Genomic DNA, 26296 nt, shown 5'->3' with positions numbered 1-26296 from the left:
CTAAATTTCGGAGAACTGCTTTTGGACAATCAGCATTTTCAGTCAGAGCAGCAGATAAGTGGAACTCAATTTCCTCCCATATCAGAGAATGCACAAGCTTCCATATTTTTAAAACAACACTTAAAAATTGGCTCAAGACGAACCAATCATGTGATCACTGATCAAAACCTTTGTATGGAACCAACTGTTTTCCAACATGGTGCGTATGTAAGGTATATTTTGTATGATGTTGTTTTATGTGTGATGTACTATTTGTGCATTTTGCTAATTGTATTATTTTTAATTGTTGGTATAGTTCTTTATGTCTTTATACCAATATTTGTCCAGGGAGCACAGATGTAAATTAGCTATATAGCTAACTCTGGCCCAACAGTTGTGTTGTACATGGCCCCTGTTAAATAAACTAATAAACTAAACTAAACACAGATCAAGTTTTTTATAGCTAATCATTCATCCAGAAAAAAATCACCAGAAATTAAGGACATTTTACTAAATAGTGTAGCCCTTAAATGATCATATAATGAACTTTGTCTTCAGTCTCTCCAAAATCACACAGCAAACAGTCTTTTCTCCTCAGGGAAACATTAAAATTGCCTGTTTCTATAGCCAATGATAATATACCTTAACGTAACTGAGCACATAGAGATCTTTGACTTTTAGATAAATTTTGCTTCACATAAGGCACAACACTGAAATTCACTGACCACCATATCATACCACTTTTGTTCCAAACCTACAGTCTTACATCAAGGACACTGCCCAAGTCTTAAACAGTAATAATGAAATAAAAAACATCAGGGATGCATACATGATTGCAATGGATGTGATCATGAATAAGGTTTACTACAAATGAGAGATGAGCCAGTTCCCCCAACAGATTTTATTGTTGAATTCACAGGATGGACATTTTTATTTCTCTTATAGAAACAGCTGTACAGACAGTCAGGGGGCACAGCAATGGGCGTGAACTATCCACCCTCCTATGCCAACCTGTTTCTAGGATCGCAGGAGGAGAAATTCATTTGAAGTTCATTCAACCCCTACTTGGACAAAATAAAATGGTTTGGACGCTACATGGACTATCTAATATTCTTTATGCAATGTGAATGACATGTAGTACTTTGATTTCCTTTTTGCTGTATTCCAAAGATAGTTTCAGGCTCTGACTGGTTGTTCCAATATTTATTAAATTCATTTCCTAGATGTAAAAATCACAAAAGCGGATGATGGAGATTTACATACTACTATCCATCAAAAAGCCACTGATCAAAATGCAATCTAAGGGCCGATAGTTTCCATCTACTATTACAGACAACATTCCATTTGGCCAGTTCCAACGAGGAAGACGAGTATGTGACACAGAAGAGGAGTTTGATGACAAGGTGGTGAACTGCTTCACTGAACAAGGATACAAAAGAAATACAGTGGATAAAATACTTTAAAGAGCCATGTCCTTGAATAGAAAACAGTTACTCCAAACCAAGAAGAAACCACACCAGTTTCCAACAACATAATTTGTGACGCAATACAACAAACAAGCATCTCAAATCAGAAACATCATTAAATATAATTGGAGAATTCTTCAGAGCAACGTATCTCTCCAACCACTGTTCACAGAACCAGTGTTCCCATTCAGACGTGCACCAACCCTGAGAAACAAGGTGGTACAGAGTCATCTTCTCCCTCCCACACCAAAAACCTTAGTTTAAAAAACCTAGTCATTTTCAAGATCAAATTAGACACTTCGCCAATTGCAAAAACACACATTGTTGATAGACTAGAGTGCCCCTGTGGTTGTTTCTGCGTAGGATAATCAAAAAGAAGACTAAAAGATCCAGTCATAGAACAAAAAAATGCCATCCACACAAACAATGTTGATTATGGTATGGCATCACATGTGTGAACAGGACATGGCAACCATAATACACTGAAAGTTATTTAGTGCACTGCCTGTTGGCATCTACATCCTATCGGACTTTATCTTAAGCTTTATGGCACGTACTGGTGTTGTTGTCTCCTGACTAGATCCCTGCTTGTGTTGTATCAGTTTCAGATGTACGTCGCTTTGGATAAAATCGTCTGCTAAACGCAAAATATAAATGTCTTTTTTTTTTAAATTGGTGATACAGTTAACGAGACATAGAGGAAAGAGAAAAAAAACAACAAATAAATAAAAAACCAATCAAGCAAATAAACAAACAAACAAAAATGATCACAAACAACAACAATGACAACATCATATTACAATGAAAAAGATAATAAACGTAAAGAGCAACTAAGCAATATGGATTGATTATGGGTGATAGGGAGAAGGGAAGGGGGGGAGTGAATGAAAGTGAGAAAGGGAGAGAGAGATAGAGAGAGAGGGGGAGAGAGGGTGAAAGGGAGGGGGGGTGAGAAAGAAAAAGTGAGAGAGCTAATAATTATTATAATAATGATAATGATAATAACAACAATACAACAATATATAGTAATAATGATAATAGTCTTGTTTGATAGTTTACTGTGGCAGCAGCAGTGTCAGAGGAAGCCACAATAACAGTAAAATGGGTTAAATAATTAGATATTTATATCAATATAAATATCCCCCCCCCCCCCCCCCCCCAGCAACACAGCCACAGCTCAGGAACCAGACCAGCTGAGACCAGCTGAGGGGTATTCCTCCTATATTGTTTGTTGGTGGTTTGTTTTCCTTCTTTCCCCCTTCTCTGTCTTTTTTTTTTTTCTTCTTCTTTTGTTTGTTTGTTTTAGACATTGTCCAAATTAGGTCTACTCTGTAGTTGGACCTCTCTCAGACCATTTTGTAGAAAGTCTGTCCCGTGGGAAGTGACTATTTTTGTTGCCCAAATTTAGTATACTTCCATAGTTGGACCACTCTCAGACCATTGTGGAGAGAGTCTGTCCAGTGGGAAGTGACCAAATTATTATTATTATTATTTTCTATAAGAGAGGTAGGGGTGGAGGTATTTGCCCTCACCAAAGACCGCGGCCACACCACAAAATGTAAATGTCTGCTAAATGAAATGAAAAATGAAAAGGACATTAGAGGAGGTGACCGTCTAAAAAGACTACTCCAATATCCCAGTCTCAATGATGAAATAGAATGTTCTCCTTTTCTGTGAAATATGACTTCAGATATAATGAAAAGATTGTATTGATCATGTGTACATATGGAAAGGATCAGGTCCACCTTGACTTGGTAGCCACATTATCTATCTTTTTAACATTTAAGTTCACCCCTTCCCTCCCCTTTCTCTTCCCTCCCCCTTCCCTCTCCCTTCTATTGATGATGCATCACTTCCTTGTTTTGGACCAACAGGCTTGCTCATTGGAGGAGAATCATCCTCTCCCTCAACTCATTAGTGTGAAATATCGTTGTTTAAGCTACTGCTGAGCTCCTGTGTTTGACATTTTAAATACATATTTCAATGTAAAATAAAGGCATTTTAATTATGTACAAACCTTTGGATCGTTTTTTAAGGAGACTTGTATTTTACATTTTTTGACTGAAACCATATTCCATCTATGCAATGAGCCCTTCACAAGATGGCGTGAAATATTGTTTCGTAACATGGATGTGTTTTAAGAGCTCTTGAAATATATCCATGTTTCGTAATCATTAAAATATGTGGCACGGGCGTAACTACAGAAAATAAAAGATAAAACTACGCTGCCGGAAAGGCCTGAGGGACAATCGTGTGTGCGGAAGTGCGACTGGAAAAAGGCGAAAGGAGAAATAGGCGATAAACATTTCCTGACACAACTGTAAAGTGGCCAGTTGGGAGTAAACAGAGTTTAACAGGGTTTAACAGAGACAGTGTAACTACGATACAGGCAGTAAATACACACGTTGTACTTTAGGGTGTAAACTTTGCTGTCAATACTTCAGAATGCCGAGTGCGACGGATGGGGTCGTTGTAAGTGAAAGTTTGTCAGAAGACATGGTTCATGCAGAACCTCCGTCTGTGAGATTTGGAGAGAGGCTCATGTCAGCAGAGCGACCCGGTGGGAATGGAGGGCGGCCGTTAACCCACCAGAACGGCCCCAGACCCTGGCCCGCGGTCGCGCTGTCAATCCTGATGTCCTCCGCTGCTGTGGCCGCGGTCGGAAGTTTTTCTGCCCTCCTCTACCCGATCCTCACAGGTACCTTCATACACATCCATGACAGCTAGAGCGGGGTTAGGGGTGTGTCATGCATGCAGTGCTGTTGACAATGACATGGAACTATTTTCTAAACACATACCTGGTTTAAAGTTTTTTTTTCAATTTGGTTCACTACATTTCAGAGGGAAATATTGTACTTTCTACTCCACTACATTTATTTGACAGTTTTGTTACTTTTCAGATGCAGATTTGACACAATGGATAATATAACAAACTTTTAAAATACAACACATTGTTAAAGATTAAACCAGTGGTTTCCAACCTTTTTGGCTTTTGACGTCTTACAAAAAGCAGTGTGTAGTCGGGGTCACATTTCACATGTCTATGAGTTGTTAACAGCTGCACCAAATAGTGATTTTTCCCTCTAAACTTCTCACATGCTTTCATTTCAATAAATGGTCAAATGATCCAATATTTCAGCAAAAATCAAAGATTAGAGAAAAAGCCTAAAAACTGAAAACAGATTTGTGTATCAGAACTTTGTTTTTACTTCTTTCCTCTCCCATTAATCATCTCACCACCCCTCAGATTTATCTGGTGAGATTTTGGAGGGGCCCGACCCCTAGGTTGGGAACCACTGGACTAAACTAGCTAACTGTATATAAAGTAGTGTAAACTAGCTCCACCTCCAGCAGCTACAACAGTAACATGCTGCTCTAACACTGATGCTTCACTATTAATAATCTAATGATGTCATATAATATAATATATCAGTCAGAGGGACCAAACCACTACTTTTACTGCAATACTTTAACTACATCAAGCTCATAATACTTATGTACTTTTACTGCAATACTTTAACTACATCAAGCTCATAATACTTATGTACTTAAGTAGTATTTTTCATGTGAGATATTTACTTGTAATGGAGTATTTTTATAATACTTATTTTTATTTTGCCTCATTAAGTAAAGGATGTGAATACTTGTTCCACCACTGGCTGCTACACACTGTACTGGAACCAAATTCCACCAGTTTAGCTGTGTGGTCATTAAAGTGAATTGAACTGAATGGAACAGTGATATTCATTGATAGTGATTGTTTCAGAGCTGCGGGCAGAGAGAGTGAGGGGAGAGGATGGGACTGAAGAGAGGATGTTGGGTGAGTATCATTATGCGTGTAAAACATGTAATTGTTTATCATCTTCATGTAAAGTGTTGACTTAACATTAACAATTGTAGAGGTATCGTATTAAATATTACCTCCCATAGCCCTGCTCTACTTTAGGGCTGGCTTGTGTGATCAGTGACACAAATATTGAGTTTAGCAGTGCTAATGGCAGCTTTAGTTATTGAAAACTTACAAAAAAAAATAATGTGTGTGTGTGTGTATGTGTGTGTGTGTGTGCAGGTTTCTGGAGTATCCTGGTGCTGTCAGTATTAGTAGGATGTATCTGCTGTATCGTCTCATGGACTCTGACCTACATGGACTCCTACCAACCTGGCATGATGTTCCCAACACCGCTGACACTGTCATACTTAAGGTAACACACCGTCTTTACTACTTTCCTGCATCTATGAGACATCAACAAGTCAATGTGGTCTACCACATGAACCCTTAACATGACTAACATGCAGCAGCTGTGTGATGACATTAGCATGATAACAGAAATCAAAGCCTCTGTCCGTCTGTGTGTTTTCTCTAGAGATTCATCGGTCCATGGTTACCACATGGGTTATGGTATTGCTGTCCTGAATGGCATCATGGCCATGCTCACTGTCATCTGGAGCCTCACCTGACCCTCCACACACACACACATATATATATATAAACATGTACACACTCCCAGCAGAAATGCTCAGGTAAACTGGTGTCTGATACTGATTTCTTCAATATTAAAATACAAGTTTGAAAGGAAAGTTTAATTATTATGTGTATATAAGACCAGCTGGCAGAGCATAAATATAAAATTTCTCCAAAACATTTGTTCAGTATTCAAAAGGACAGAATTAGCAGCATCAAGCTACCTCACAAACATTATTCCAGACTGTATGTGATGTCAAAAGGAAATGTTTGATAAACTGTTATGTATTGGAAAAGTCTTTAATACTCTTCAATTACGTTTAAATGATCATTAATTAACAGCCTGCTAGTTGTTGGGAGATATCTGTCATTAAAAGGGAACATTTGTAATTGTTAAAGGTACATTTTTTTTATGTGGATCTAAAGTCATATTACTATCTGTCTATATTGATTATGTGCTCTGTCTCTTGATGTCAAGTGTCATTTAAGTCCTCTTCCACTCAAATATATGTTTTTCTTCTTCATTCTTCTTCTTCTTCTTTCTTCTTGTTCCTACAGTTGGATGTTTGAGCTTCACTGTGCAGAATGATGTATGTGCAGAGTTTGTTTTCACATTCATCTTCTGAAAGTGGAAAGTTTCTCTTTGCTCATTGAAAATCTGTTTTTTTAAGGGGCAGGGCTTATGAGCATGATCTGTGACATCACAACTAGTTTGGAGCCTATTCTGGTCCAATATTCAACAAGTGTGATGTGGAAACTTGAAGCCTCCAGTGCACAAACACTGAGAATGGACTTTACAGTGAAGTAGGAGACATCTTGTGTGCATATCAGACAGACATTATTGTTCCAAGCAGAGTATTTATATATAGCTTAATACATGTCTGGGGGGGTCTTTAACTGTAACAATTCAGCAAAATGGTGCTCAGTACTGCAGTGATACTGTCTGCATCTGTATATGTGCCATAGAACAACAAGAACAAGAATTAAATATAGCAAATCCTATCATTGAGACAGAACTTACAACAATAAATATACTTACTTTACACATTTAAGTGGCACTACCTAAGAACCTACAAAATGCTAAAACATGAAGTTGTGTTCAATGGGGAAATTAGTTTTAAAGTTTTAGCATTTGTTGACAATTCATCTCATCTCTCATCTGCTACAGTTCATTATACAGTAAGGTATTTCTCTTAAATTGAAGCTTTAAAATTCAGTTGGTTGCTATAGGACCACCATCAGGAAATGCTTTTCCACAATTTAGTTTGCATAATCTTTTATTGAAGATTGCATTCACACATGGAAAGGCCTCCCCCCGCCCAAAAAAAACCATAAGTAGAAGGGGGAAAAAAGCCAGGAGGTCATATCAGTAAATATTGAATCTGTAAAATGAAATTATTGAAAAATTCTAAATATCATGATAAATGGATAGACGTGTTCACAAGTCATGTCCTCTGAAATTAATTTCAGATAGAGACCTTTTACAGACTCAACATTTCACCAGTCTTCAAACCACATAGCAGGATTTTGTGTTCAGGTCTAAAAATGAAAATATGGCTGGCAGACTTTCAAGCTGCAGCTACACTATGTGTAGGTGGTGTATTTGATGATACTGCACATTGGTGGATGAAGTTGTAACAACTCATAGACATGTGAAATGTGACCCCGATTACACACTGCTTTTTGTAAGACGTCAAAATCCAAAAAGGTTGGAAACCACTGGTTTCATCTTTAACAATGTGTTGTATTTTAAAAGCTTGTTATATTATCCATTGTGTCAAATCTTCATCTAAAAAGTAACTAAAGCTGTCAAATAAATGTAGCGGAGTAGAAAGTACAATATTTCCCTCTGAAATGTAGTGGAGTGGAAGTATAACGTAGCATCAAATGGAGCAGAATGGAGTACCTCTAAACTGCATAAGTAAAGTACTTGAGTAAATGTACTTAGTTACTTTACACCACTGTCTTGTATACATCAGTATGCAGCTGTTATTCTCCTGTGATGGCAGGAAAAAGCATGACAAGACATTTTACCCTTATCTTTACCTTCAGAGAGCATGACTCAGAATGAGGAACATGATCAGAATCTCTGAATGCTGGAATGCACTTTCAGAACAACAGTAGCAGCATAGACGATATTGAATAGCCTAAGATTTGTAAGATTAATATCAGGTGTTTCTGAACTCAAAAAACAATCCATATAGTTAGCATACATGAGTTATTAATAAAAAACAAACAAACCTGGAAATCGAGAAGTTGCACCTGCATCAAGGTATGGTATTTAGAACCAAGATGCAGACAGATACTGTAGTTCACTCACCTGAGAAAAACAGCTTTTTGTGTTTTTTGTTTTCCAAGTGTAAGCATCAAATTATATTTAACTATTAAGTATATGATTGAATAGATAAGAGTGCAGTGAATTTCAAGCATATTGTAGTTTGACCTTCAGACTGACCTTGGCAGCTTTACAGCTAATACTGTACTTTGCCCTTGTTTTACTGCAGTATAATTATATGGCCAAACAGTGATAAGCTGCAGTAAGTAAGAATTGTCTTTTAATGTCTTTTAATGTTATGAACAAACTCTTACAGTTACAGGCCTGTATGTTTGGGTATGTGAACAACAATTTATAAGAACTGAACAATTAACTGATATCAATTCATCAATTAATTATACTGAATGCTTTGACAGGAGATAGGCCTACACATGTAATTCTGTAACAGTTTCATCGGCCAGGGAATCCTCAACAGCCGTCTCAGAGACTTTCAATTCCTGCCAGAAGCATCTGCTGGTCTCTGGCATAAGAGGGATGAGCTTGTTGATGATGTCTGTCTTCTTGCTGAGAGGTACTCCTCTGTTCTCCTCATGGAGGTGACGTGGTGGCCCTGACTGCTTCCTCTACAAATTCTTCTTCATGAAGTCGAGCTCACAGTGTTCTTCCTGGTTATGAGCGGTCTTGTAGAAGAGATTCTTGGAGCTTTTCCTTGCCTGAATCTCTATCATGCTAGCCAGCTTCACCCCAGTCTTCTTGAGCTTTGCCAAACTTCCAAGCCAGAACATCTTTGTTGTTGAGTTGGATGACTTCAATGTTGGGACTGGAACTGCTGACGACGTCGACAAAGTCATCAAAGTCGTACAGTTTTCCACCAGGGTGCTTCTTCATTGCCAGCTCCACACCATGGTGGATAGAATCTGCACTCATGAAACTGTGCCCAGGTTCGAAAAATTTGAGTATAATGTCCTCCACTGCTGTCTGGTCAATACACGGGAAAGTGCCATCTTTAAGAATTTCTTCCTTCTGTCAAAGATTTCACATTTCACTTTGTTACGGATGTCACCTATAAAGAAGCAGTAACTATCAGTATCATTTTCAAAGTTGGTCCTAAAACAAAGATAAACTGCAGTATGTGACATTCTTCATGGTGAAATCAAGTTAAACTGCAGTAAGTACAGTTACTGCACTCTGTCTTGGCTTCACAGTACATTTTTGCAGATACTGCAAAACTAATAAAAAAACAATATCTCTGGGAAATGAAGCAGTAGAACAACGGACCTCTAACAGATTGAAGAACAGATACTACACTTAAGATTGGTGCAAAAAAATGAATTACGCAAAAAGTGCAGATACTGCACTTTGCCTTTGTAGGGCAGTTTAGATAGAGATCTGACACCTTACCAGAGGACACTGAGAGAAAGTTGCCTCTTCTGGCCAGAAGATGGCAGCATTCTCTCATGTTCAGCCTGCAGAGTCCTCAGCCTGCTAACACTGCAGCAGACTGAACTAGGAGTGTGTAAAAAGGATCCCACTTTCTTCACAACTTTTATTGATACATTTTTTAGTGACTTCATTTATTACATATTTCTTTCTCAGTTACCCTAATGGGTCAGTGTGATCTTCATGGTTTATGATCACATACAGAAGCGCAATTGCATTCAAAAAAGAAAAAACTAATGGATAGCCTACCCTATCTCATTATTATCACTTCCATGTCATAATTATGTCTTACTATCTTATAAGATACAAGAGAGACAAAATCACATAATTATGAAAACAGATCTCAGGTGTAACAGGTGTTACATTGTATTCTGTGACTTATCGATTTTGTTTCCTCAATGTTTTTTTATTATACTTTATTGCATACTTTATTATGATACCTGTTACCACACTGTACCATAGTATTTAGGTAGGGTCACAAATTTTGATGGCTTGGATGCATTTCAGTTTCATGACTTTGTATTCATTTTGCATCTTGTACGCTCTGCTCCTGAACAAACTGACCTCCAGTCATGGATAAGAACTCTTTTTTAATCATTCAGCAGATGGAATATTATTTCATCCAGGTTAGAAGAGTCTTTGGGGATTGTGGAAATACCTTCAGAACAACTTAAGTGTTTTTAAACGACCCTCTGAGTTTTCAATCATCGCCAGTTAATAATCTTTTAGATAAAACTTTGAGTTATTTAATGTAGTCCTCAGTTCTTTGATAACAGAATGAGGTGTTTCACAATGGGAATCACCTTGGCATGATCAACGACAGAAGCTCCAATGACACCACGTCTGTCAGTAACAGAGAATGGTTGAACCATGCTCAGGGCCCCGCTGACCTACCACATTATTCTAGACCAGTTTCTTTCCGTGTCTATGCAAGGTGAAACACCTCACTCTGTTATTAAAGAACCAGGGATAATATTAAGTAACCCAAAGTTCTAAACTCAGATAAAACTGAAGTTATTGTGCTTGGCCCTAAACACCTTAGAAACACATTATCTGATGATATAGCTACTCTGGATGGCATTACCCTGGCCTCCAGCACCACCGTAAGGAATCTGGGAGTTATCTTTGATCAGGATATGTCCTTTAACTTTAACTTTTTTCACTTACGTAATATCGCAAAAATCAGGCACATCCTGTCCCAAAAAGATGCAGAAAAACTAGTCCACGCATTTGTTACTTCTAGGTTTGATTAATGCAATTCCTTTTTATCAGGCTGCCCTAACAAGTCTCTAAAGACTCTCCAGCTGGTCCAGAATGCAGACACCCTCTCTATGTTTAAGAGTAGGCTTAAAACTTTACTTTTTGATAAAGCTTATAGTTAGGACCGACCAGGCTCACCTTGGATCAGCCCTTAGTTATGCTGCTATAGGCCTAGACTGCTGGGGGACTTCCCATGATGCGCTGAGCTCCTCTCTCCTCCTCCTCCTCTCCATCTGTATGCATTCATGTAACATCAATGCATGTCACTAACTTTGCTTCTTCTCAAGAGTTTTTTGTGCTTTCTCATCTCACAGGAAACCCTGAGTTGCAGGCCGGGCCTTCACAGTCCTTCGCAGTCCTGTTGGCATCCTTCCCTGGCTATTGCTGCTTATTCAATCAATCAATCAATCAATCAATTTTTATTTATATAGTGCCAAATCACAGCAAGTCATCTCAGGGCACTTTTCACATAGAGCAGGTCAAGACCGTACTCTTTAATTTACGGAGACCCAACAATTCCCCCATGAGCAAGCACTTGGTGACAGCGGTAAGGAAAAACTCCCCTTTATTGTTATTGTTATGATTGTTGTTATTCTGTCCCCCCCTTTCCCTCTTTCTTTCTCTTTCTCAACCCAACCGGTCAAAGCAGATGGCCGCCCACTAAGACCCTGGTTCTGCTTGAGGTTTCTACCCGTTAAAAGGGAGTTTTTCCTTACCGCTGTCGCTCATGGGGGAATTGTTGGGTCTCTGTAAATTATAGAGTATGGTCTTGACCTGCTCTATGTGAAAATTGCCCTGAGATGACTTTTGTTGTGATTTGGCGCTATATAAATAAAAATTGATTGATTGATTGATTGATTGAGTTCTTTTTCTAACTTTGTTTGTTTGTTTCACTATGGGAGATATAGACCACTCCTGGATTGCATAAATTCTCCCAAAACCTTAAACCACACAGACCCTGGCATGTCCTCTTGTACTGCTTGTGCCAAGGATGGCCCTGAGACATCCAGCCTGTAAAACGGCAGTAAATTCTTTAAGTCATTTGGGTTGAGAGAGAAGGGGGGAGTTTTTTCCCAGAAAGAACTCCAGGGAATATGAGGGAGGCTGGGTGGACGTGGTGTTTTGGAGCTTCCATAGTCATTAATCATGCCAAGATGATTCCCATAGTGAAACACAGAATGAAGTTAGAAAAAGAACCGATTGTTACCTTTGTGACCCAAGTGTATGCTAATACACGAGGAGGCATAAGCTGGTGCTATGTTGAGCCTAACCCTCCATGTGTTGGTGTCGAGGAGAATCTTCAGATGATCAGCAGGCTGATGGGCAGCAGGACTGATCAAAAGCAGCAGCTTACAAAGAAGCTGTTTGATGGAGGGTAGGTGGACTTGTGAGAGTTTAGTGCTGGTGCAGGTGGGGCCGGTTGCACAAAACACTTTAAGATTTTCCTTTAAGTCTAAGTTAAGCTTTCCTTAAAATAAAATTGGTTGTACACAACACCCTTAAGTCTTCTTAAGGTTTTCTCCTTATCTTGGTCTTATACTTAAGGAATCCCTTAGAGTTTGTTAAACCGTTAGTGTTCAAAATCAACACACATAACAGAATCAGAAATGAAAAGTCCAGCTGTCAATCCATGGAACAAATGTAAACAAAAGGGCTTATTTTCTGATAAAAGAAAAAAAAAAAAACACTGGATAGTAAATGTTTCTTTAAGAAAAAGTTTATTTAAAGAAATATAGTATGGTTATAAAATAACAATTAACAATTAAGTAACAATTCACAACACAAAAAAACATGATTATCAGGCAGAAATATTTATTTTTTTTGATAGTCATTGCATAGACGGCAGCTTTTTCATTTCAAGTGCTAAACAAGTTTGTGGGGGGAACACTTACATGATTATTTATTTAAACCATGTGATTAAAGTATCAGCACAACACACCTTCAGTATTAGCAAGTAACAAACTGCACACACAGGCTTTCATGTATGACCAAGTCTTAGAAGAGTGCAAATAATTCAACTGAAATCCACAGAATAAACACATTCACATACATCCTGCAAAGCAAAAGCCTAGTTCTCATACAACACACTATATGAATTAAGTGTCAGGGGGTTTCCTGAGGTAGCCCATCTCTGCTAAATAGATGACAACTTTCATAAATGTCACATGAAATGAATACACTTTGTTGTAATACAACCATAGAAACCCTCTGGGAGAGGAGGAGAGGCACCGTTTCACACAGTGAAGGACAAATGTAAAAAAAAAAAAAAAAAGTCTTAATAGCAGTGCAAATGCATGTTTCATGATCCACAAAACATGATTTAAAGATATGCGACAATCCATCCAACTTGAATAACTGTAAAATTATTTTACAAATAACTGCAACCCATCTGCAAAATGCTTTTGTGGGCTGAAGGAGACAGACACACACACACACACACACACACACACACACACACACACACACACACACACATCAGGTGATCCATGCACACAGATTCAACAATCTATTCATGAACTTTATGTTGGAATTCTCTATGTAGAATACTGCCCTTTATTCAAGTTAGTTTGTAAGATTGTTTTACATGTATTCAGGCTGGGTGGTAAAAATGGAAAATACTTACTTTATTCACCTTCTGTAAACTTCCATCAAACTTTTTTTTTAAATAAAAAGGCTGAGATTGTATGTATTTCATCTCATGTTTGCACAGCAGAACAAATACAGTCTTATTTATATAAGAACTACATTTACAACACTTGATAATCCAACACTGTCATCAGTGGTTTGAGACATACACTTATGTTTATGACACTAATAAAAAAGAGAGGGCTGGCACAGTGCCTAACTGCCTACACAAACTATATCTATTGATCGGAATGGTCTAGGTAGTTTTCACATTAAAATATACTGTAACATATCAGTCTATTTGGCCAGTGGAAAAAAAAAACAGGCATTATTTGAAGTCTTCCATACTTTTCCACACACACACACCATTATACTCAACAAAAACAAAAGTTACAATTACATAACATATCTTGTATGAAAAGTTTTCCATTGCATGGTATTTTATATTTCAGCCGTATTTTTGCACTTCATTCAAAATGAATTTGGTTGATTTAAGTCAATAATTTGGTTATCTCTTTCACACTTAAAGGATAAGTCTGGACATATTCTATATTTGTCTTTTTGTCAACAAACTCCATGAGATCCTTCCAACAAGTACTGTCTGTGTGTCCACAGCCTGATATATCTTATTCCTCTGTGCTGTAGAGCTCCATGTTCAAGTACTCACTACAGCACCAAATGTGTAGTAATCCAACACTTCAAAAAGTCAAATACACAATATTTCCTCCTATTTGACAAAAACTACAGTGACCAGCTGTTTTGGAAGGTAACTGAGCTTTTTAAAAATGAATTTATGAAGATGAACATCTTCAGTGGGAACCAATGTGTCTGGAGCTGAGAGCTACAGACAGAGTTGAGAAGTCAGAAAGCATTAAGACAGACTTGCACATTGTTAGTTTTGGTCTTTTCATTAGATTTGTTGACAAGAAAAAAATATGTAACATTCAGCAGTAATGAACATGAGAGTATATGATTATCAATATTAAAATGAATGCAGGTCAACAATGTAACAGCTTTAACGGCACTGTGTTCATTAAGAATAGATACTGATAATGATACTCACCCATGTTATTAAGGTTTTTGATAGTACAATACACAATCTATGCAATTACAGGAAGAAATAATACATAGAAAAATATAAACATATCTTTTTGGCTGGTGGCATATGTAACACAAAAGGTACTTATGCTAATAATGCACCCATCCCTAGTGTTTTACACATCAAGTCTAAGGCATCAACTCCAATAAGCTAGGAAATGTACACAAATTGTTGTGCATCGAGAAAAAGTTGTGCGACGTACATGTTAGATGAAGCCATCTATCTGTGATCAGTAGTGTGGTCTTTTAATGCTGCATTTATCAATCATTTTTATTTACACTGAAACACTTATTTATGTGAAAGGGGTCGCACATACCTGCGAGGAATTGTGAGCCAACTCTGCAGCTCTGTGGAGCTTTTCGGCCTTGTTCACATTATTGTTTGGGATTTACTGTGCGTTTAAAAAGTTTCAGCAGCAGGCAGCTGTTTTCAGCAGGAAAGTGCTGATAAACCCACTGTACACTACCTGAGCAGCAACAATAATTACATGCCAGTGCACATTACTAGTATTTAGTCTTTGCTACACCTCTGCATTGTCATGTTGGCCATAACAATGATATAACGATATGTGTACATGGCTGTGTGTTTGTTGGCTTGCTCTGGAGTTCTTTTGCCACCCACTGGGGAAAATTGATTAATGCAGCTTGGAGTGCTTTACTAAGCAAAAGGCAAAGACACAGTGACCTACAGTCATTATACAGATAGTAGTTTTTGCCTCTACCTTCTACTTTGACACAATGAAGAAACTCCATGGCTTAATGGACTACAGAAGCTCACCTTGTGGAGTCACTGTGCTCAATGAGCTTTAGTGTGTGAGAAGCTAACAGCTGTCATGACGTGCTATCTGCAAGAGCTTGTGTCACTAATCGGAGGAGAGTCTGACTCTGTCTCTGCTGGGTTGTTGGCCTTCTGCTCAGAACGCCTCCTGGAGACCACTTTGCAAAGCCCAGCGATGAGGAAGACCACAGAGATGACAGCGAAGTAGCCGCCATAGATGAGGAACTGAAAGAGGAAAGAAGACGGACGACATATTTTCAGATCTACGCTGCAGGAGAAGGTGCCACCACGGATGCTGTGTATGTATAATACATTGACAGGATTGGACATTTTCTCACCTGAGTGAAAACATCGAGGCCGAGGCCAGCCGAGTCCACCACCACCACAGTGAGCAGAGTCTGCAGCAGCAGAGCCATGAAGGTGTTCACTCCAAACACCAAGGCATAGCGCTGCATGTTGAGACTGGCTGCGATCTGATATCTGATGGTCAAAGGGCAGAAATCATGATCAACATGAGGAAAGTTCACATCAGAAGCACACCATCTCTCTTTCATTTATTCAGCTGCTTGGTGACAGACAGTGATAAAGTATAGTAAATAATATAGTACATTTAAAGGTAAACTTGTGGTATGTTGGTTAAGCAATCTGACAAACAAATCTACCCTCCCTCTCTCCTGCTGAGGAGAATAAACACAGGATTGAGAGGAAAGAGAGAGACCCACAGAGGGAGGAATGAATAATCCGTCTTGCTGCACCAACCCCGGTATTTGTCTGAGCTCATGTTTGCTTTTAGTTGAGGCGATGAACCAGAGTTCTCAAACTTCTCAAATGATCAGTTTCCGGGACATATTCACATGAATGTGCTTCTTTCTGTGTTCCTCTCATTTATAACAGTTAGTTCAGTCTACATAGAGACAGACCAGCCCCTCGGTGTTTAGACATGACAGTTACAAATACTTGTTGCAATCTGGACTATAGTTACACAAGTTTTCCCTTTCTATCTTCCCTTTACTCTTTGAAGCGCTACAGCGACATTTAAACTAATGTTGCAAATACAAATATTGATGAACAAAAACCAGAAAAAAAACAGACAATTGTGGCAGTTTACCAACATCTTCTCTGATCCATATTCTTCATATATGTTTGTAATTATATAATATCGTAGTAATTCCACTAGTACAATTAAAGTATCTCTGTACTGCTACTTGTGTCTACTCATTATATAACACTGTTTCAAAGCTGCCAGCAAAACAGTCAACTACTCATTTAAGTCCAGCTGACTACTTTATTATATTCATTTATAGTTTTGATTGACAACAATTTGAATGCCTGTATATTTAACACATTCAACCTCTAGCCTCCACTTCAAAACAATACAAGCATGATGATGGAGAAACATCTGTTTGTAAAGGTCCCCTCATGCTCTATATGAATGTGTGTGTGCGCTCAAAATAAGCAAAATAATTGATGACATTGAGAACTGCATTGATTGCACAGACAGGGGACATCCTCATTAGATGGGCTACTTCGGAAAACACCGGTGGCAGCAACTTGACGATTGCACAGTAAGTATTGAAAAGTCCAATGAAAACGCTGCTTTTGCCATATATGCAACACACACATTAATGGGTTTAATGAATAAGCCAATCAATTATTTTTATTTACATTGTGCTTTTTACAGCAGAGCCATCTCTAAGACGCAGTGCAAACACGTGTAAAACAGGCTTTGTCGTCAAAGTAACAGGCCGAAAATGACGGTTGTGACTCAGCCTCACACTCAGGATGATAGTGAAGATGACTACAAGTTGAGTTGATTCAGTAGATTGACATGATTTGAGTCAAGTGATTCACATGTATGGTTATTTTAGAGTAATGTTTGACATAGGTTTATTTTATAAATAATTTAATTTAAATTACAATACATATAGGCCAGATAAGACATGGGATTAAAAACACGTTCCATTTTAAAATAACCTTATTTATTTATGTTGAATAAGAAGATTTAGATTCAGAATCATCATTTCTTACCGATGAGGACTAGAAAAAAAGCACAGACATGGAAATCTTCAATTCATCATGCTGTCTAAGGAGCAGTATACAGCCAACACACAGTCACAAAAGAACACAACTATTCTATACGCAAGTGAATCACAAAGCTGGCACGTAAATCTTAACCATGTCACCTCGCAGTCTGACCTGGCTAATCTAATTCTACATGCAAAGCAGCAAGCACTCCAGTATTTTTAAGTTACTTCTATAGTAAATTTTATTTTTAAACAGTAACCATGTAACCATTTTTTCCCAAAATATGAACCATGTGACAGTTTCACATGGGGACTGCATATTTCTGTTATCACTGTTTGTGGCCACTAACGTAATGAAGTGACTGCTACAACTGATCTAACCTTTGAGTTTGTTTTATTTAGCGGAAACATAGCTAACACTAACTTAGACAAAACCAGGTTTATTTCTTTTATGTTACTAATAGTAACTGCATTTCCATATGCATCCTAATTGTTTTCATTTATTTATCAGCCCTCTGCTGAATTACAGTTGCTCGTCAATATGTAACTTAGCTTGTTATCAACAGAGATAAGTTACATGCTAGCAGCCATCAGACTTTATTTTCTGCGATGTGTGAAGATGATGTGGATCATAACGTCAGTGGGACATGTTACATGCTGGGTAACTTACTAACTGCCTGTTGCCACGGATACAGTTGTCACCCCTGTTGAGGCAAGACCCTTACATATTGCTAGTCAGTCAGTCAGTCTAATGCTAACTGTTAGCAACATTTTAAGGATTGTGATGCCTTTGACATTTTCAGGACAACTTTGCTCCAAAAGGACATGTTGAGCAACCTTCTAAGTTTCCAGATTCAGTCTCCCAGTTCAAATTCAGATTCACTCCCACAGAAGTGTTTCAGATTATCGAGATGATTGTTTCTCTCTTCATGTGAGGGTCGACATGATGAAAATAAGAAACGAGCGGTAAAAAAAACATCTTACTCAATACTATCAATACAGTACATCTATTTTTCCAGCCATCCTACTGGGCCTACATGATTCTTAATAAATTTGCAGTGGCTGACTGATAAGCGAGAGAACCAAAACTTAACAGCTCCTCTTTGTACTTACGTGGCGACAGTGATGAGCAGCATGTATGTGGCTCTGAAGAGGATATATGAGCTGTAACACAGCCAGATGTTCCTCAGTGTGTCCATGACAAATACACACACAGCCATCAGCAGGGAGAGGAGACACAGAACCAGTTCCCCCCACAGAGACCAGCTGACTGGCAGGTAGCCCACCAGCAGAGCTGTCACAGCCCCTGCACACCAACCAACACACAGCAGCAATGTTAGCTCACACGGTATATATATATATATCTGTACATATAGAGTGCTGCAGGCTCGTCTCAACTGAGTAAACTCCATCCATTAACGAAGACTGAGATGTGGTTTAAAGCTCTGGAGAAAACTAGTGAGTGGAACTTGAGTTTAGATTGTTTTGTCAAACTACCACATCTAAGATTAAGGATTAAGCTTCACAAAAACTATGTACTTTATAAAAATGCCCTAAAATCATTTTTAATTCTGACATCGTGGCAGTCTGAGGAACAGAACTCTCACCTAGCAGAGTAGACAGTGTCTCTACATAGCCGTTGTAGATTTCATATTCCTGGGAAGGACGAATGTTCTCCCAGAGTACTTGAGCATAGTTGAGGACCTGGAAGTATCCACAGGTGGCCAGCGCCCACCACAGTGACCAAGCCAGCAGGGGGCGACATCTGTAGCAATGCAGGAAGTCTGTAAACAACATTAGCAGCACCTCCAAAAGACCACCGTTACCACTCCCTGCCTCAGAGGACCTGGACACCTACATGAAAAGAAACATGGCCGATGAATGGATTATACACATTTTAATTGATGATTATCTACAGTTACCTACATTTCACCTGAACACAGCAGCATGTGACTCACCGTTGAGATGTCCTGTTTTTTTAGAGGCTCTTTGCTCTCCAAGTCCTCCGCCTTCTCCATCAGGGATTTGCTTTTCCTCTGCAGCCTTTCTTCCGCCACTCCCGTACTCTTGTGGAAAAACAAGCTCCTCTTGGGCATGGGAAGAAACCAGGGGGCAACGAAGGCCACAGCAGCTGATGCTAGAGTGATGATGACCAGGTAGAGCAGCTGGACTTTGGCCACAGAGAGGAGGAGCTGACCGATCAGAGAGCCAGCGGCTGATCCAAACAGAGTGATACTGCGGCAGTAGCTTGTCACTCTTTGGTAGTGTGTGGGCTCCACCACACTGTAGATGTAGGAGTAGTAGGCCACCTCTGAGGCTGTAGCCAGCCCGAAGAAGAACTCCAGGAGCTGCATGGCCAGCATGCCCTGGGTCTTCAGGAGCATCACATAGGTAACTACTAAGCTAGTCGCCTGCAAGACCAAGACAGGCTTATAACAGAGGTAGTCCGTGGCCAGGAAGATGGGGAACAGCAACACTAGGTAGGAGTATGTCCATACTGGGTAGATTTCATTGACAACCTGCAGATAACAGATGAAGAATATTTACAGTAATAAGCTTGCTTTATTACACTGGTATAATCCAGTCAGTAGGAAGTTAATACTGGCAGGCAGAGTCCTGGGTACATATATTAAACAATAAAACATTAAGCCAATGAAAAAGAGCTGATCAAGAGCCCAGATTTTAGTTTCCATCTGAAAGCCTGCAGACCAGTTTGTTCCTGAGCAGAACTGATTCCAGATATTAGCACCGCAGCTCTCGATCCCACCTCCCCAAAGCCTCTGCTGCTGATCTTGTGCGGTCATTAGGGGCCGGTGGGGAAGCCCACCTGAACAGTTCTGTCAGGGATGGAGCGGGCGATGTGACACACGGGTTTAAAGACCACTATCAGTACAGTTACTTCAATTCTGTCGTCTATGCTGTCGATACTAGCCATCTGAAGAAGTCTGACAATCATTATATGATCCTTCAGAGTCAGCTCTGTTGATTATTTGCTGAATCTGGTCTAAGCCGTTTTCAGACCTGCTCCTTGTAGTCCGGTTAAATCGGACTCTAGTTTGTTTCCCCTTGGTCTGATTCATTTGAACACAGCAATCAACCAAAATCCAACCTCAATTCGACCTGCCTTACTAACTAACTATTCTTCAAGTTTGAGTTAACCAGCTGCCGTAGTCAGGCAGGGCAAGTTTTAGCCTACTATACTAGAGTGGGCTGGTAGAAATAATAGGTGGGCAACTTGGGCATTGCAGTAGGTAGCTCAGAGGTTATAGAAGCGGACTAGTAGTCTGAAGGTTGCTGGTTCGAATCCCTGGCCAGATAGCACAAAAATCTGGAAAAATGACAGCTAGCAACCGTATGTATTATATATATATATATATATATATATATATAACGGCAGGACCCAAGGAAGTGCAGTGTTGAGTGTGACGTTATTTGGACACGCGATACGTTTAATAAACTTTGAACAAACACACTAACAGCGAGCTGCTCAGGCCTGTGTCTGAGTGCAGCGGGGGGTTATATAAACACCTTCACATCACATCAGGGTGGGGCTTCTGGGCTCTGACCTGCTGAGCGGGACAAAGGCACGCATCCTGCTCAGTTAAACTGTCCAAGAGGGAAGAACAAGTGCACATAGGAGAAAAAAAACAGAGGCAGAGGCAGCAAAACAAGCCAATAGGAGCACAGACACATTTAACTGGCAGCAGGATCAACCAATGGAAGGCCATAAACCACTTCTACGGTTAAACCTCAGTTTAGTCTCACTGGTGAAGTTTCTGTCTTGATTAAAACTATTTCATTTATTAAATCCTTATCATTTTAATTGATATGATTGTCAGTTGATACATATATATGTGGTTCTCAAGAAATAATAAGGAACTGGCCCGTTTCAAACAGGCACGTTTTGAACGGGCACTGCACTGGTATCAAGAATTAAAGGACTTATATTTCAGCAGGAACTCAGAATTCAACTCAACTTCAATTATACAGCTTAAGTTGATTCAGAGCACGAGTCCTCACTAAGAACAAGAAAGTGCATCATATCACTCCAGTTCTCAGATCTTTACTGGCTTCCTGTCTGTCAAAGACAATTGAATACAAAATACAAAATACATTTCAGATCTGCTGCCAAGTTACAAACCAAACAGACCTCTCAGGTCTGCCCTCTGTCCCCAGAGTCAAAACTAAAGATGGAGAAACAGTGTTCAGTTTTTAATGCACCACATATCTAGAACAAACTCTCAGTTCTCTTAAATCAAGGCTGAAGACTTTTCTGTTTGCAGCTGCCTTTAATTCAATCAAATAACTATTCATTTCTCACACTGAACTGTAACTTTTATTCTTGTATTTTTACTGTTTGACTGTTTTCAAATTGTATTTAAATGTCCTTTTTATTGCCTTTCATGCCAATAAAGCCTATTGACTTGAATAGAGGGAGATAGATAGATAGATAGATAGATAGACAGATAGATAGAGAGAGAGATAGAGCAGCAGTGGGATAGAGAGTGAATAAAGGTGAATCAGAGAAATAAATGTTATTTTCGGATTGTTTCACAGCGGTTATGTTGTAAGGCAAAAATAAACACGCCCACACCCCCACACACCTTCACACAACCCTGCAGGAAGTGCTGCAATGCCTGATTTGGTGTGAACACAACCACAGAGAACAGGCCTGCTTCAGAGCTCTGTGTGTGTTTGTGCGTGAACACGATGAGAAAAGGGGTGAACAGTGGGCAACTTTGGAGGCAGGCTGTAGGCTGCACACGCAATCGAAAGTTAGAAGCAGTACTGGTATTTTCTATGCTATTTTTTTCTCTGTGTGATAAGAAACCAAACCAAGAGGAAAAAGCAACACGCTTACTCACTCATCCATTGAGTTGGACCCTTTAAAGTGAACTGTAGTGCAGTTTGTTTGTTGTGATTTAGCATGAATTCAAAAGCTAAACAACTATGAGATCCATCTTCTGGCTGTAAAGTGTGAAAGGAGTGATTTTATAAGCCACATATATATTTTATTATATATAAACATACATATTTGGCATTTGGTAACCATGGTAACATGTATGCCCTTTTTAGCAGGGTATTTTAGCAGTTTCCTAATCAAAAGTGAAGTGAGTGAAGTGTAACAATATCATCATACAAAATGTCTTTTTTGTCTGTTCGTCACCTTTTATGATATATGAGGTCCAGCTGCAATATCAACTAATAATGCTCATAATTATTTATGTCTTGGTGAGCTCTTTGTTAAACAGAAACACATCAGTCCAATAAAGCAAAGCACGACCTGCTGTCAGTGTCCAGGATATAGTTTTGTGGGTCTATGTAGCTCTGTCTGTCAGTCCACATTACTTTGTGTTTACTCCTCTACTCTAGGTTCATTTGTAAACAGCAAATGTGAACACAAACCAGAGTAGAATTAAAAGGCAACAACTTATCTTTTGTCCCTTGGTCTGGACCAAATGAAGTGAACTACAGGCTTGAATCACCCTGGAGAAGGGCATTGTACATAGTAATGAGGAAGTTCTTGTTTTGAGATACTCTTTTTACCTCAACCTTATGCAGTTTCACAGTAGGCAAGGATCCTGTGTCACACCTACGTCTGCAAACGAGAAGACCTGCTCCTACATATTAACTCCATCACTAATTATCAAGGAGTTTCTGGTGCATCTGAGTTATTGAGAAAGCCCAAAGAGCATAGGACAGAGTTAAACTCTAAACCACAAACCAGCTAATTTCCACATCTGTTAAAGCCCGTTGACATTCTTCTGTCATTTTCACTGAATAGTAAAGAACTGTATCATCTGCATACATATGAATTATACACATAGTCAGCTCAGCTGTGTTAGAAGTCCATTCATATATATGCAGAACAATGGCCCTCCATAAAGTGAAACTAACATACTGACTTTTTCTCTGTAGAGAGATTCAAACCAAGCTTTTGTAGTGTCCCAAGCTAAAGCATCAGAGGTTTCATGGAATAACACAGCATTGACTTTCTGTCTATTTGAGGCTTATTTCATAACTCCAACCACCTTACGCACTGCAGGAACTGGACTATGCATTTCCTGAAACAGCTTTAACTGACAGTGAGGATAAAACCTGCTTGTGAACCAGTTTCCCAAGACAATAGATGTCATGTTAGCATGGTCCAACTGTTGCAATGTGTGCTTTATCACTGCTTCTCTTTCTGAAAGAGCTCATAACTTGATGAGGTAATTATTTTAGGATTAACCAGAAATTCCAAAAGAATCTGACCATTTTCCGAGAAGGATTATTCTGTCTAAAGCTGCTGTTGAGGCTAGGGTGACAAAGCAGAAAAAACAAATGGACTAGGGTATTAGAACATATCCAGACCCGTTATTATACAGCGATCCTCAACACATGAACAGTGTTTCCTATGAGAGTGGCAGGTATAATGGTATAAACAGTACATCTAAAAATATGGAGCCTAATATGGATTTGAGTATGTAATTTGTTCAAGTGTAAAATGGGTTTTAACTGTCACATCACAACAAGCACATCTGTGAGCCTCTGCACTGCATGTTAGCCAGTGACCATAGGCTTCCCTTTAATGTTAAAGCAAACACACACACCTGTATGCTAAGAAATGAGAGAGCAGTACAGAGGCAGGACCACATGATGAGGAAACATGTATAGTATGAGGAATATGTGTGAATGTGCTCCAGCTCTGACACATGCAGCTCTAGCGGAACAAACACAATGCAAACATTACTGCTTTAGTCTGTGTCCCAAAGATACGAAAAGCCTGTGATGGAGTGGACTGGAAGGACAACATACATATAATACCTGTGCATGTGTGAAAAAATATGATGTTGCCCACCCACAGTGATGAGAGTCCAAATTACAAAACCTGTATTTTCTTAAGTACAGCGCCTATGTGTCAATGCAGATAGCAGTGGTGGAAAGTAACTAAGTACATTTACTCAAGTACCGAACTTAAGTACAGTGTTGAGGTACTTGTACTTTACTTGAGTATTTCCATGTGATGCTACTTTATACTTCCACTCTACTACATTTCAGAGGGAAATATTGTACTTTCTACTCCACTACATTTATTTGACAGCTTTAGTTACTTTTCAGATGAAGATTTGACACAATGGATAATATAACAAGCTTTTAAAATACCACACATTGTTAAAGATGAAACCAGTGGTTTCCAACCTTTTTGTCTTTTGACGTCTTACAAAAAGCAGTGTGTAGTCGGGGTCACATGTCACATGTCTATGAGTTGTTAACAGCTCCACCAAATAGTGATTTTTCCCTCTAAACTTCTCACATGCTTTCATTTCAATAAATGTTCAAATGATCCAATATTTCAGCAAAAATGAAAGATTAGAGAAAAAGCCTAAAAACTGAAAACAGATTTGTGTATCAAAACTTTGTTTTTTCTTCTTTCCTCTCCCATTAATCATCTCATGACCCCTCAGATTTATCTGCTGACTCTTTGGAGGGGCCCGACCCCTAGGTTGGGAACCACTGGACTAAACTAGCTAACTGAATATAAAGTAGTTGAAACTAGCTCCACCTCCAGCAGCTACAACAGTAACATGCTGCTTACATACTGCAATACTTTAACTAGGCTACATCATGCTGATGATACTTATGTACTTTTACTGTCGTAGGATTTTTCATGCAGGACTTTTATTTGTAATGGAGTATTTATACATTGCTGTATTGATACTTTTACTTAATTAAAGGGTCTTAATACTTCTTCCACCACTGCCAGATAGTTTGGTTTTATTTTCCCAGGTTTTGAGATATCGGTCTACAACCGATACAATGAAGGTGAATGGAAATTAGTTAGTGGTGCTAACATCATTGAAAACGCATTTAAAACATTCAGCAGCAACATCCTTTCCAGAAATAGAGTCCCTGTACAGAACAAACTGTCAACACTTTTCATGGGGACTATTTTTTTGGTAGTCTGTGAGGGAAAGGACACACATGAGATACATCAGTGGACTCTACAGAGTTTAATGGATTAAGTCCCGTTTTTATGACTTCACTAGAACAGGACATAAATATGAACTCTCCTGGACTGTTGTTGAGAAGTTAACCTCTCCGGTGAGTTCATCGTGTAAGCTTTTGTACCATATGGAACTTAATGAGCATTACATTCATGAAACAGGTGCTGCTCTCGTGACAGCCACTCACAACCGTGAAACCTAACTAGTTAGTGTGACAGCTCCTACATCACAGCTTAGCAACAATGTTACATTTTTCTTAGTATTTGACTATTTAGGACATGTCGTATTTTTAAAAGCCAGACGAATACGAACTTATTTTGAGACATAACTCTGTGACCTCAATATGTGCGTCAGTGAAAGCGTAGCTAATATTAAATAGAGATGTAAACTAGAAGCACAAACTGAGGATAATTCTGCTGCTTGGGAAATTGGTACAGGAGAAATAAAAATACAAATTTAATTTAAGTATTTAACTAGAACATCAAAAGTTCAAATGTGACGCAAGATTTTGTAACCAACGGAGTGCTAACAGCTCAGTAGCGTTTAGCCTGGAAAGCTAACTCACCTGAGTCTCTGTCAGGTTCTTGTCTGGTCCCAGCAGGTAGGCGGTGAGAAAAGGCTCTGACGGTCGCAGACTGGAAAAGAAACCGTACACACAGAGCAGCAGAGTCGGGTAGAACACAGACATGTTGGACCCTCAGCGTGCCCTCTACACCACACAGCACTCACCGCTACTGACAGCTTTCTTCTCTTTTTCTGCTGGTGGTGACTGATGGCACATGGCCAGTACCGCCCCCTGCTGGTCTGAGTGTGGACCTGCAGTATTGTCAGAGGGGAAGAAACGACTAAACCAGAGGTCAGAAATTGTTTTAGCATTTGTCATTGGGGAAGAATGAAATTG

At 39.1% G+C, this 26296-nt stretch overlaps 3 protein-coding genes across 4 annotated transcripts in view; 2 read left to right on the top strand and 1 right to left on the bottom strand.

Moving 5' to 3' along the window:
* Positions 1 to 26296, top strand: part of ddx4 (DEAD (Asp-Glu-Ala-Asp) box polypeptide 4) — a 198065-nt gene that overhangs the window by 47551 nt on the left and 124218 nt on the right. The window lies entirely within an intron of this gene.
* On the top strand, positions 3490 to 7248 carry arl6ip6 (ADP-ribosylation factor-like 6 interacting protein 6). Its single transcript, XM_067583392.1, has 4 exons — positions 3490 to 4143; positions 5212 to 5265; positions 5515 to 5647; positions 5810 to 7248. The coding sequence occupies exons 1-4, from the start codon at positions 3891 to 3893 to the stop codon at positions 5901 to 5903; spliced, it is 534 nt and encodes a 177-aa protein (XP_067439493.1). The 5' UTR covers positions 3490 to 3890; the 3' UTR covers positions 5904 to 7248.
* Positions 12584 to 26166, bottom strand: slc19a2 (solute carrier family 19 member 2). Its single transcript, XM_067583114.1, has 6 exons — positions 25961 to 26166; positions 19366 to 19926; positions 19015 to 19261; positions 18521 to 18713; positions 15722 to 15863; positions 12584 to 15608 (listed from the first exon to the last, which is right to left on the bottom strand). The coding sequence occupies exons 1-6, from the start codon at positions 26081 to 26083 to the stop codon at positions 15447 to 15449; spliced, it is 1428 nt and encodes a 475-aa protein (XP_067439215.1). The 5' UTR covers positions 26084 to 26166; the 3' UTR covers positions 12584 to 15446.

This window comes from Thunnus thynnus, chromosome 24, assembly GCF_963924715.1.
Source record: "Thunnus thynnus chromosome 24, fThuThy2.1, whole genome shotgun sequence".
In the NCBI taxonomy this organism is placed as follows: Eukaryota; Metazoa; Chordata; class Actinopteri; order Scombriformes; family Scombridae; genus Thunnus; species Thunnus thynnus.
The sequence above is the reverse complement of the archived record's forward strand: the minus strand, read 5'-3'. Positions and strand labels throughout refer to the sequence as shown.

Bases quoted from the DNA above. Each gene is read 5' to 3' on its own strand.
- arl6ip6 (XM_067583392.1), top strand. From the start codon at position 3,891: ATGCCGAGTGCGACGGATGGGGTCGTTGTAAGTGAAAGTTTGTCAGAA. The intron at 4,144-5,211 runs GTACCTTCATAC...TGATTGTTTCAG, and splicing joins CCTCTACCCGATCCTCACAG to AGCTGCGGGCAGAGAGAGTG. The intron at 5,648-5,809 runs GTAACACACCGT...TGTTTTCTCTAG, and splicing joins CTGACACTGTCATACTTAAG to AGATTCATCGGTCCATGGTT.
- slc19a2 (XM_067583114.1), bottom strand. From the start codon at position 26,083: ATGTCTGTGTTCTACCCGACTCTGCTGCTCTGTGTGTACGGTTTCTTT. The intron at 19,262-19,365 runs GTGAGTCACATG...CTTTTCATGTAG, and splicing joins AAAAACAGGACATCTCAACG to GTGTCCAGGTCCTCTGAGGC. The intron at 18,714-19,014 runs GTGAGAGTTCTG...GTTGGTGTGCAG, and splicing joins GACACTGTCTACTCTGCTAG to GGGCTGTGACAGCTCTGCTG.